The sequence below is a fragment of the Poecile atricapillus genome, chromosome Z, assembly GCF_030490865.1.
Source record: "Poecile atricapillus isolate bPoeAtr1 chromosome Z, bPoeAtr1.hap1, whole genome shotgun sequence".
NCBI lineage: Eukaryota > Metazoa > Chordata > Aves > Passeriformes > Paridae > Poecile > Poecile atricapillus.
In genome coordinates, this window is record NC_081289.1 from 29,316,680 (window position 1) to 29,330,205 (window position 13,526).

At 36.7% G+C, this 13,526-nt stretch overlaps 1 protein-coding gene across 6 annotated transcripts in view; it reads right to left on the minus strand.

The window, feature by feature from the left end:
- The window catches only part of LOC131573131 (CCR4-NOT transcription complex subunit 4), a 75,694-nt gene that overhangs the window by 17,844 nt on the left and 44,324 nt on the right, over positions 1 to 13,526 (minus strand). For 4 of the 6 annotated variants that reach the window (XM_058826762.1, XM_058826761.1, XM_058826758.1 and 1 more), the window contains exons 6-10: positions 12,785 to 12,910; positions 8,043 to 8,167; positions 3,823 to 3,978; positions 1,169 to 1,226; positions 484 to 733 (exon numbers count right to left, since the gene is read on the minus strand). In XM_058826762.1, the coding sequence (XP_058682745.1) occupies positions 484 to 733; positions 1,169 to 1,226; positions 3,823 to 3,978; positions 8,043 to 8,167; positions 12,785 to 12,910 (715 nt within the window). The remainder of the gene's footprint in view (positions 1 to 483; positions 734 to 1,168; positions 1,227 to 3,822; positions 3,979 to 8,042; positions 8,168 to 12,784; positions 12,911 to 13,526) is intronic. The other 2 variants (XM_058826763.1, XM_058826760.1) reach the window with 1 other exon arrangement.

The window sequence follows — 13,526 nt, forward strand, 5'->3', positions numbered from 1 at the left end:
TGTCTGAATTTATAGAATCTCATCTCAGAAAGATTAGATGCTTTCAGGTAACTACGCAGGATACTAAGAAAATTCTGAATTCTACAGAACAGCTTCTGATATTAGCATTACAAATTATCACACCAATATATACTAATACCATGTATTTTCCCCACTCTCAATAAAAACCTTTAACACTAAATATTAAAGTATACATATCACATCCTATGCATGTTTATAAGAAAAACTAAAATAAGCACTCTGATAATTTAGCCATGCAGCTTGAAAGCTCTGCGAAGTTTCTTTAAGAAACAACCCTTTGGTCAGTGCAATTCATCTGCAGTTAAGTGACAAATTTTAACTATTTGCAAGGGGGAAAAACACAGTATGGAACAAATCCTAGAGTTTTAGGTTCTACAGAGTTTTAAGCTCTGTACAACTCTGTACAAGTTTTTAGCAACTACAAAAGCAAGCAACACCCAGCCATGTAAGCTGTGGATGTACCTGATGTGAAGAGGCTCTGTGGTTCTGGTGCTGTGGGCCAGTCACTTGAAGTCTGTGGAGAGCTGGGGAATGGAGGAAGCCCACTAGGGATGGGGTTGGGGTGTCGGAAGTTGTCAGAGAAGAGTGACTGTGATTCTGTTACAGCCCCTTCAAAAGGAGACCGTGCACTGTGATTAGATGAACTGATGGGTATAACTGGATTGGGTTTTGTTAAACCAGGTGGTGGTGAAGGTGTGTCACTGTTTGTTATCTACAAGCAAGAGAGAAAGAGAAAAATTAGGACATGAGTTGATATATTAAATATTCTTCACTAACTCAGATGAAAAGTTTCCTCAAAACTTCTGTCCACAATTAGGTTTGTTAATATATAGCTCAGCACAAGGTCAAACAAAAAATCAACTTAGCAATAGCATTTCTAAATTTTGTTTAAAATCATCACAGAATCAACCAGAGTGGAAAAAGACCTTGGAAATCATGACGTTCAACCTATGACTAAACACAACCTTGTCAACCAGACCATGGCACTAAGTGCCTCATCCAGTCTTTTCTTAAACACCTCTTGGGACAGCCCATCCCAATGCCCAATTATGATACACTTCAGAAAATGCTTGCTTCTCCAACTGAAAGTTGCACTAAGTCCTCAAACCCACTTGCTACTTTCAGAGTACCTATCTTTGTGCCTTACCTGTTGAGAGCTGTCACCATTTCCTATACTGAGGGAATCTGAAGGTTTATCGATAGGGCTGCAAAAGTGGGAGGGAAAAAGACAGTAAGAGACCCAAGTACTTAACATGAAAAATCAACATTTGCTTTTGTAGTGGAAGAAAAGCCTTAAAATAAAGACAAAAATTAAGAAGTAGGAATTAAGAAGGAAAAAAGTGCACTTATTTTTTATGAGACTGCTATTTTAATCATAAGCATTCCAATCATTTGTCATATTCTGTAATACTTTTCACCATTCTCTGTTCTGCTTGCTGACCACCTAAGGAACAAAAGAAAAGTTTTGAACATGCTCATAACAACTCTATGCCATACAAAACCCCAGAACTCTATACTATGACAGCATTCTATAACAGTCAGTTCCATCTACTTTACTACTGCAAAGAAACTTCAAAAGATTTATTTTCCAAACACAACTTTTCAGTTTCTGTACACATCCTAAATAAATCTGGGAGAGATAAAACCTTAAATTAACATTTTAGTCTTGGTGGCAAGTTAAGCTTCCCACCAGCCTTTAAGATTTTAACTGGAAAATATTAGTCCCAAGTTAAAAAAATTGAGGTTTGAGATGACAGAAGGGGGGAAAAAAACATAGCATAAGAATCTGCCAAAAATGAGAATAATACAAGATACTGCAAAAAAACACCTCAGAAAACCATTCTCTGCAAATTATTGTGATTTGGCTGAAATAGCCCATCTCAGGTTTCAAGATTCTTATGGGCATTTGTGAGTTGCCTCAATCATGGTAAATACAGCACTAATGAAATGGCATTATTGAAGTTCACACTAAAATCTTTGCTTTAAAACTTCAAGGTACTCATTTTCATCTACCAATGAGAAAAGATGCAGAAGCATCAGGCTGCACAGGCCAGTACACAGATTTTACAAACAAGCATCAGAAGTAAGAACATGAACTTCAGTTCCACTATGAGGCCACAATGTGATACAAGTCAAATTATAGTCATGATGCTGAAAGATATATGTAACCATTTTCTTTCAACTGGGTGCAGACTTCAGATTCTAGATACACCTTGTTTTTGAACAGCCCCTGCTGCTGCAAAGTTTAATTACTGCATATAGCCATAAAAAAGATCCATATATAAGATTTGTTCCACGTGCAATTTTTCCCCTCACCCCAAAATGACTAATTGAAACCCAGCAAAATTACTTCTCCATTCTAAAAGAAACTGTGTAAGAGTAATCATCAATACATTCTTTTTGTGAAAAAGAGCACTGATTGAGTCAGTATCTCAAACAGATAAATTAAGCTGAAATATTTATGACTATAAAAGAAAAATCACTGTGTTATTCCAGTGAACATTTACAACTACTTAGTGATCCAACAGCGTGAATAAATCTCTTCCATTTGAAACATACTGCTTTTGGTTAGTAATTTCTAAATACCTATAGCACAGAAGTTTGCTGTAGACTCTTCATTACACAATCAATTCTGATTGAAGAGCTGATATTCCAGTTAAATTCTTTTCCTACAGGGCTAACAGTCACAATACTGCAGTTTAAAAAGGTATGAGCAAGACAACTTTTATTGACAATCTAAATGATGAAAATGTTTATTATACTTGAACCTGCCTAAGGAGTCTTTATTTGAAAGACAGAGTTCCAGCCATCAGGAATGAATAAGGCTTATTATCTATTGACTACAATATTTTTATTTACATTAAATACGTTCTTTTTAGAAAAAAGAAGAATTGCACATCACTACTGAGATGCAATTCACAGACTCTGATTGCTCCCCAATGGGACTGCTGTTTAGCCTAACAAGAAGGTACGACTTTCAACAACACTCTCCATTTTAATGCATTGGTTCAATATTGATTTAAAATGAAGATTGGCTGCCTAATCAGCAGCAACACTGCTTGAAATATTAGTGTTTACCTTGCTTTTTTCCCCATCCAACCTCTGAATGACCCTAACGTTTATTACCTAAAGTGGTCCGTAAAGAACAAACTAGACTACAGACTAAGACTGTAAGTGATGCATAAGGTGGAAGAGGACACCAGTTCTATTAAAGAAGGGCATCAAAAAAAAAAAAAAAGTTGTCTGGCAATAAGCAATTATTGTAAGCAGATTAATTACTTCCTCTACACAAAGAAGCCTCAGTTGAATCTGCTGCCCTGTTGTCCTGAGTAGTAACTGGGGAACCCTTTCCTCTGTGCCGCGCTTCTGGAACACAGCACTGGAAGGAAATGACAGGTATTTTAGCCCTAACATTTAACTTCCCTCTACTGAAGCCTTTCCAAGTGACAAGCCTCCTGATGTACAGCAAATAGCATGTTAGTTTTGTGGAAGCTTCTATACAGAAAAAAAGGAAGGGCTCAGCTCTGACTGGGACTGTGCAGCTGTACAAGCTGTTGATCCCCTGATTTTTCTGTTCCACTCAGCCATTAGCTGTACTGTCACTTACAAACTTCAAGTTTGACTCCTGCAGAGTCTGCCAATCAGTGTTTTTAACATGGGCTAGACTAAGCCCAGCTTTTTGTGACCTGATCAAGGTTTGTATCCAGCTCTCCATCCAGAGAGACTGAAGAATCATTCCCTCCACACCAATCAGTGAGAGAGAAAGCAAGCTATCTGAAGTATAAAAGGCAGCACAATTACCCGAAATCTGAGTCTGCACCATCTGGAGTCATGTGTTCTGGGTCTGTGCCATTTTCTAATATAGGAGGCGTTTTCCTGTGTTCCATTGTTAAACCGTTGGCTGATTTACTTGAACTCTGTAATGATGGCCAGGCATCTTTGTTATTACTGTTGGGTCTGGAAAAAGGCAAGAGTAAAATAAAGAAAAAAATAAAAATAGAAGAGTTCAAGTTATGAAGAAAGTGTTTTAAAAATTGTAAACACTGGGGAAATAAATCCTTGTGCCAGACAATCCATAAGAATAGATTTATCTGGATATTATTTTTCAGATTTAAATGGTGATGACTTAAAAAAAATAATTAGTGGGATAGGCAGGGTAGAGAGAAAACCAGAGGTAATTCTGTTTTCTTTCCTGAATAGACAGCTGCTTTGCCAGTCCTAAAGTCCAAACTTGCCCATTTGAGGGAGAGTAAAAAAAGTAAATAAAAATTAAAAATGCCATCAACAGTTCAGGTGTCCAGACCTCTGCGTACCTCATTTAGAATTACTTTCTATAGCCCAGAACTATTTTTAAGTTCTGTAAGTCATGAGCTAAGTCATTCTTTTTTTAATGCATATTTTATACTCCAGGTTCTATCAAGCCTGGCCACAACAGATGAAGTTTTATGTTTTACATCTACACAGGAGTCCACAGCTTTACTAACAGACCATGAGATCAGCCAGACAAACACACTGTTCAAGTTACTGCTCCCCTCATTTCTAGTTTAAAGCCATAATTACTTCCCTTTTATAAAGTAATGTTAAATTTCATTTTAGAGTGCACATTAGAACGCAAAAAAGTTCAAGAGAGGACTCAAAGCCCAAGATTTTGTTGTAAATAGTTACGTTCTGTACTAATTTAAGCAAAACGGAATACAGTCTATAACCAAACAGATTCAAATACAGTGTTGTCTGCTAACCCTGCAATCTTATTATAGAAGATCTGCTTTTGTGTTCTCAAGTTCTTCTACATTACCTGTAGCTTTTTATTTGCTTCTATTAAGAGAAGTTTTAGTGTCCAAGACCTGTCTTCGTAAGGAAGCAGCTTTCACCAATAAAACTTTTTAACATATGTCCTTCCTGCTGTTCCCCTACGTTAGTATGTTCCTATTACATGGTCCAACACTTACTCTGCATCTTTAGGTCAATTTTCTAACTTCACAGTCACAATCTGGAAATTTCAGTAACTGCTTATAGCAACACAAACGTTTCCTAGTTCTGTTCAGATAAAATTAGCAACAGTAGCTCCACTCAAATCTCAGTATTTTAAGATTTGTTTTTCTGTATCCATCTTTACACTCAAATACCTATACAATATGTACATAGATGGGTACTTGATCCGATTTACAGATCTCATCTTGGCTTCGCTCACATTCAGATTAAGTTAGAGCTGGTGAGTTGATTAGATACAGAACATCAGGGAAACGAAGAGACAGCAGCAGCATATCTGGCATTTAATAGTCTCACTTGTACAAAAATGAACTGAAATCCAGATATATCAAAATTGTCATTCCATTAACAGATTTATTATAAATATCTAAATTTATGTTCACTACACAGCAAAGCCATCTCTATACCAAAACTGACTTTAAAATGCCAGTTAAAAGTCAGTTTTGCATCCAAGGAGAAAGGGAAAGAGAAACAGATTAGTTTATGTTTTCAGGTGGGGGGTTTTGAGTGTGTGGGGTGGGTTTTTTTGTTTCAGTTAAGTTCAGGCTGCATGTCTCTGAAGGGCTGTTCTCTAAAAGATCAGCACATGCTTAATAATTGGCTCTTCTTGTAGCGTAAGAAAACTTAGTTTTCTTCCAGTTTCTGAAGAAACTTTCAGTTCTTCAGAAAAATGTCATCAAGAAAATAAAAAAAGCTTCATCCATTTTAAATGTGGAAAAATCTCCAATTTTAAGAGAACATAGTCACCATGATTATCAAGTAACATACCAAGAGATGAGCACACAAACTGGCCCCAGGGGATTTTAAGAGTTGTCTTCAGCAAGAATAAAAGGTCTGCAAGTAGGACCTTTCAAATTAAAACAATTGTAGAAAAACACTTACCAGAGTTTAACAAACTGTTTTCTACTACTGGGTATTTCTAATTAAGCACCTACTACACTTAGAACTCAACTTCTGTTCCATTCCATTATGAAACAGAAATTCTGCACCCCAGAAACACAAGAAGCATTTCAGAATTGCCAGAAGTTGTGACAAACTGCTAAAAATATGAATATTGTATCAATGAATCCTATGAAAAAAAATCTTACAAGAACCCAGCTGGGTAGAAACTGTGAAAGAACAATGTGCATTCACTGGTGTAAAAGCTACATTTTGTACTGATGAGATGGGTCATGATGAAACATGTCAAAATCCCAGCTGCAAGAAATGCACTCTGCAACCCTAAAGGTGGTACCTAGGCATTAACAAAGAACAGAGTCCAAGCTGTGATTAAGCTGTTCAACTGACAAGAGAAATTACCTCCAAAAATTACCACTTGCTGCCATTAGAGTAACATGCCATTTTTTCCGTAAGTGTTAAATGTTAGCACCACAGACTGGCCAAGCTCCAACTCCTAATTGCTTCTAAAAGGCTTAAAAGTTTGGTGCAGTTTCAGATAGCGCATTCTTCCCGTGCTGGTATAAGTTGTTTGCTAGGATCTAATACGGTTTCAAATTAAAATTAGTTCAAATTTCAAACATAAAATAATCAATACCAAATTCAAGAAGTGGTGTATTTGTTTTGCTTGCTGTACTTTACCTTTGAAGTCAATATTGAACCAGTGCCTGAGAAATAAGAAGCAACTCTGTCCTTAAGAAAAAAAAGATCCCTCTGGAAGCCCTGGCCACTTGCAGTCAAAGTGCATATGAAACTGCCTCCAGAAATTAAAGAAAATAGTCCCAGTATACCACCTGGAATACCAGTTCTCAGAATTGTATTCTGCTCATTCAAGATACATTGACAGTATTTTAGATACAGAACCCACTTTCTTGCTTAGAGGGCTGTGCAGTGATACTGCCACCAGCAAACTACTGTCTGAAAAATCCCGTAGTGCGTGAACTGGCACACAACATAAACCCTGAATACAAGGCCAAGGTACATATGAAGTGCAATCTAACTTTCACATTTTGCTCTGCCCATCTCCTTTATCAAACTCCTACAAAAAGGAGTGGAAGAAATTGTAAACAGTTTTTATTTCTTTATCTTAAATATGACATTTGAATGAGTAATTAAGGACTGGTATCCACAGACTTTCATTTATCGTTGTGTGACTATATACTCATATGGATAGAAACATTTTCACAACTTATTGAACAAACCAACTCAACAGAACATTATTTTAGCAAGCCATAGTAAGTGATATTTGCAATTACAATATAGTAAAGAATATATGGACAGCACTATAAATTATGATGTAAAAAACCGTATTAAGGTCGTGAGGTTTCTCAGTAATAAAAATAGAGACTGCAGTTATAATGACACCATACCAAGAAGTAGACATCTGGTCTTTAAAAAATACATTTGGTTTTGCAAATATAAAATACAAGGTGTGCTTTCAGAAGACCTTCTTCCAAGCTACTGATTCAAATGCAGAAACACATTCCTAAGACACACACTGTTTTGGAACCAAGTGGTGCATGTGTCCTGGTTCCAACCAGGACAGTGTTAATTTTTGCACTGGACAGGAAGGGGCATAGCTAGGACAAAGAGGTATCAATCCTATACCACCTTAAGTTATTTTCTGGGGACTGGGGAAGGACTCTCTTATGGGTCAGCATAGCCTAGCAGAAAAAGTGGTCAGGACTGCTGGGGGCTCACCCTTCACTGTGGGGTGAGAAATCACTTGTGAATCATTTGACTCTTATACCCAGTGTCATTTGTATTGTTGCTGTTACTGTTTGTTTTCTTATTTCACTGCTGTTTCCAGTAAATTGTTCTGATCTTTACCTTCTGTGCCTCCAATTCTCCTCTCCTGCCTGATACAGGGGAGGGCAAGGGGGAGGAGTGTGGAGTGGCTTCAGAGGGAACATTAAATTGGAGAATATTGCTCCTGACCAATATGTCTCTCCACACAGAAAACCTATCAGATTTTATCATATAATAGGTACTAAAAACAGTAGGCAATTTGGGGAATCAAATAGGAATAAAAGTTTCCTTTGGAATAACCAGAAAGAATAACCAGGCAGTCCAGCATCAGTACTTATGCATCCTACCTCTGCAGTGCTGTCACTTTGTTCTTATTCTTGTCAACTGTACCCGTAGATAATTGGAGAAAGTTGGGGTTTAGTTTGTATAATTCTTGCAGTAGTTTCTGTTCGTATTCCTGGTGCTTACCCGCCTAAGGAAAGAGAAACCCACAATGAATGGTGGTTTAATATATATATTTATAGTTACATATTTTTATATATATATTTAATATGCCCGTATATATATATATGGTATGTCCCAAAGCTTAGTAATTTAGCATTTACAACTTATCAGATCACCCTGTCAAACTCAAAACAGTGCTTCTCACCCTCAGTATAGATGTAATCTCAATGGCTCTAAAACTTGCGTAGAAATCATTTGGATGTACCTACCTATTTATAATTTTTTGAGACCTCTAAAGCAGAAAAGCACCAATAACCCTATTATAACTTGGTCCTCAGTTCTAATCAAGAGCTTCACAAATACACCACTAGAAACCAGAGATATCTCTGAAGGCAGTCTGCATTTCATATTTCAACCATACTAAGCTTTTCAGCAATGGGAAGGAACAAAAAGTTCCGTTTAAACAAGAAGTTCTTCCAAAATGAAAGTAATCTTATATTGGCTTAATAAAACAGCTGAGGTGTATGACACAACAAGCAGTATATTCTAAGCAATAACTGATAAATCATTCTTTTTAATAACTAAAAAATTGAAATATTCTTTCAGCTAATTAAATTGATTGAGAACAACTTCTTGCTTTCAGAAATTGTGGAGGTCCAATCCAACTCCAGAGTACTAGAATTTGGCAAATGAAGGAAGAGTATTTTTCAGTCTAGCTTGCAGATAACATTGTGGCTTAATTTATAAAAAAAGCCCAGCAAGATCTACTCCTACCCCCAACATTTAAGGTAACATCTGAAATTCAAGATGAGGATTCATAGATTTTGTAGGCTGTTATGACACTCCAACCTAAGAATTACTACTTGCAAGTTAAGTATTATGAGCTGAATCAAGATATAAAATAAAACAGTGAATTTGAAGTGGTCAGTAGCTTTTCTCTACAGATTCCAAATACTAGAAGATGTCTAGCAAAGGAAACAAGTGCCAAGATTTATGGTCCGGTCTTCTAAATCTTAAATCTCAAACACCAAATTTATTATCTATCACATCTTCATTATTGATTCAGAAGCTCTCACACTACTTGTACACACAAAATTTAACTTTTTTCTTACATTAATTAATTCCTTAATGTTTTGTTGGAACAAGAATGGAATTAGTGCACAGGCAATGTGGACATACCCCTAGAAAAATTTTACAACCTGAAAGAAAAATGTGACTTGTTTCTTCAAGAAAATATTACACATGAATAGACAAAACACAAAAAAATAGTACTTCGATAAACTACAATCCCTTATGCATACCTGTAGAAGGCCAACTGCATATCTCACTGGAATACTTCAGGTCAAACCCTATTAATGCCTCCATTATTCTCCTATTAAATTCTCCAGTTCTCCATTGCTGTTTGATTCTGAACATGTCCTTATGTAGTCAACTTATACCACCTCCCATGAAGGACTGAAACATCCGGTGTATGCATCATCTTACTCACTTTGTCAGTGTCTACACCCAAGCTGCTACCTGTAGTAGGAAAAAGTGTGGTTCTACAGTATGGCTCACCTAAATGCAAACCTTGAGATACTCTGCACCCTGGAAATGCTTCTTTCACCATCCAACTATGACTGTAGCAACTACGTTGATGCACAGATTTGCACAAGTAATGATTTTCAAACATTAAGCAGCTAAGTAAGAAGAAACCTCTCTGGATCTTTCAACTTGCTTCAGTGACTAAAGACTGAATATCATGGCCAGGTACATCGGGGTCAGTCTTAAGTTCATTTACTTGCCACACAAATGCAAGAAAGAAACAAGATTAAAATCCTATAAGGGAGCTTGCAGTAATTGTGTTTTATTTATAACAGACAAACCAGAGGCCAAACTCAGCATCTCCAACCCACCTTGAATTCTCAGTTTCACTTTCTGAGACTTCCTGGAGTTCTATTAATTCTTTTTAGTTTGCCACAACATTTATATCTATTAATCATTTAACCTAGAATGCAAATTCATCCATTGACATTTTTTTTTTTAAATACAGAGTCCAAGTCTGCAACCATGAACATTCAATCTCATTAAATGGACCTGGAAATTCACTGACACTAACCCTATTGCAGGAAAGCTGGCACACTGAAAGAACAACGTACCTAACAGGTGCATAATTTTCAATTATGTTTAGGAAAGCAATGAGAAATTCAAAAAAAGTTTAAGCAATATAACAAGGAACAGGGAAGGAAGATTCATGTAAGTCACCAAGATGATGTAAAATCTACTCAAGACTTCTGAAGAAACTCATACATGAAAATTAAATCCAACCAAGGTATGTAGCCTATCAATTTTAACTAGCAGTCAAGCCAGAGGACTGACAGTTTGCCACTGACTTCTCCAAAAAGGGCTGCAGAAAAGGTTCTGTGAACTACAGCTGCTAAGTAAACCTCCATCCTTCCAAAGATTACAGGGTAGCAAAAATAATAATAACGGTAACGATTTTTAACAATAGAAATTCACGGATAAACACAAAGCACTGGGATTGAATCTTGAGTATCTTTTATAAAGGGAAACTCTGCCTCACTAACATCAATTCTTTATAGAGTCAATAAGCATAAATAAAGAGGCTCCACAAAATTTTAAAAGAAGTTATTAATCTGCCATGGAAGAGAGTGTGAATTGAAGATAGTTCAAAGTATAACTTTAAGGGTGCAGAAGCAAGCAATGAGAACTGACGACTAGCATCAGTTCTATGCAACACCATCAGCATGCACGAGGAAAGACTGAGGACCAAGTTCCTTGCTGACAATAATAAGTTTTTTGGGTAATAAACTGCCACGTTGATAATAAGGAGCTCCAAAAGAATCTCAGAGAAATAGACGAACAAGCAAATGGTGGAAAATAAGCTTCAACACGGACATGTCAGATGACATAGGAAGGAAAAAGCAGTCTAGACGATAGTAACCTACTCCTTATCTGTGAACTGGCTGTTAGGACTCAGAAAAAAGATGCTGAGGTTACTGCCAGCAGACCTCTGAAACTGTTAGTTGATTATGCACTAGCCACAAATGATGTGCTGGCCATCACTAAGAATGCCACTTCAAATAAACTAAAACAAAATGAAAAAAAAGCACATATGGCACAACATATAACACACTGAGAACCGATAAATTAAACTTGGCTTCCCTCATATCATGCATCTGAGCTCTGCATCTCAAGGAGGACGCAGCTAGAAAATATAGAGAAGGGCAACATATTACCACAGAAATGGAGCAACTGCTTTAAAAAGAAGTTTAAAAGACCAGAAACTATGATTTGGAGAGAAAGCCAGGAGAGACTAGATCAAGCTTTGCCACCTCACAAATGCAATGAATAAGGTGAGTAAGGGGTTTTGCTTTAAGCAAGCACTACAAAGCTAAGATTAAGGCGTACTTGACAAAACTAACTGGTTAGCAGTTTAACACATGCAAAAGAAAGCACTTGACAAAACAGTTAGTGAATTTCTGGGGCTTTCTGCCACAAAAGACTAAGGGGTTGGCAGTATCGACAGGCTCAAAATGGATTAAATAAATTAATGGCTGACAGGCTTATAAAAAACTAAAAAGACTAGACAGGAACGTATCATCAAACATGTATATGTAACGGATCTAGATGGTGGGAGAAATACAGGGAAACAAACAGGGAAAGCGGACTGGTTTGCAACTTGTCCTGGAATTTCTCCTTCTATTGCAGTTAACTACTGAAATCCTTAGAAATAATTTGTGGAAAGCATTTAGTAATAGAAAGTAATAGATACGGGTGTTCTTTATTCTCTGACTTACATCAGCCTAACACATAAAAAAAATTTTACTAGAGCAACATTTGTGCTGGCACTGAGGGTGGGGACCCTCTGCTTCATGGACAGACCACATGCAAAAATTGCAGCATGGATGCAAGGCTGGCATACTTGAGTTTAAAAGCTTTACCATACCTCATGTAGAAGGAGGAAGGCAGACCAAAAAACCTCAGAATGCATCCATTTGAGACAGTAAAGCTATCCATTTACTTGGTTCCCTGTCCTAGACAATAAGCATTTTGATGTTGAGATAGTAAAAAAAAATAAATCTCAGCATCGTTTTTCATGTGCTATTATAGTTACCCTCAACATTTTATTTGCAAATGGTTTCTAAACGCTTCACAGGCTGGAAGAGTTATCAGGGTTCAGACACCATGGTCAGTCACAAGCACGAGAGCCAATCCTCAATAACTGTCCACATCCACCAATTTGACAGAAAAACCCAGATCTGCACTGACTTTGTTCACAGAAATCTAAAATGACACTACCTTACTTTATTTTACTAGTATGAAAAAAGGGAAAGTAGTTAGCTCAGGTTGTTTGAATTCTCGGCTAAGAGTTTATCTCCATCTTTTTGGATCCATCTTTTTTATCTCCATCTTATCTCCATCTCATCTCCATCTCATCTCCATCTCAGACTTTAAAAACCACATGCAATGAAAAAAATTGAACTAAATGTTCTTTGCAATATCCAACTGGTTAACCACCTTTCAAATTTCAAAATTCATCACTGCCATAACATTCAGCAAACACATTACACATACTAGACTAAATCATAGACATTAAGACATACATGCCACATTTCATGTGTTTCCCATTCATTACACTTACCTGCATTTCTTCTTTTGTGAAACTGGCTGCTTCATCACCTAGTTCATGTAGATACATGCAGTCTGGTTTTGGACACTGCATATTTTTTAGAAAATAACTGCAGTATTTTGTTGTACCTAATGATGCCTGAAGGAAAAAAAAATAAAGTACTGGAGGTTAAGAGTGCCTTTAACCATATAAAATAAAAAAAAGTTTTATTTTTAAAAAATTACCTCAAGATTTGAAATTCCATCATAATGCATTTTTGATGCAGATGGAATAAAAAGTACATTTGTGAGAGATCTATATATTCTTGGGGATTAGATAATTAGGATGCATTCTTATTTTCACCCAATCTAAATAAATGCCTAAGTAAGAGCCTCAGTAAATATCTGCATAATCATAAGGAGGATAAGTGGCAGGGTCAGGAAATTAATACTAACTAGATCTTCTATAGCCACCAATTTGGTCAAATCAGCCTGAACGCCTGTTTACACAGGCACCAAAAGGAAAATTTTCTAATTTCCCAGAGAGCTTTTGAGAGGTGTGGCATATGGACTACAGAAATGTTCTGTAAAAGCAAACAGTGGGTTTTCACACTGTACTATTATGCTATACAACAGAAAAGCCACTCTGAGCACAGGGAGGAGGTAGATACCTTTGACTCAAAGTTTATCTTAAAGAGTCATCTGCTAACCCACCAAAACACTGCCTGCTGGATGCTCACTGAACTTCCATTTTGAGATTAATAGCAGGAAAAGAA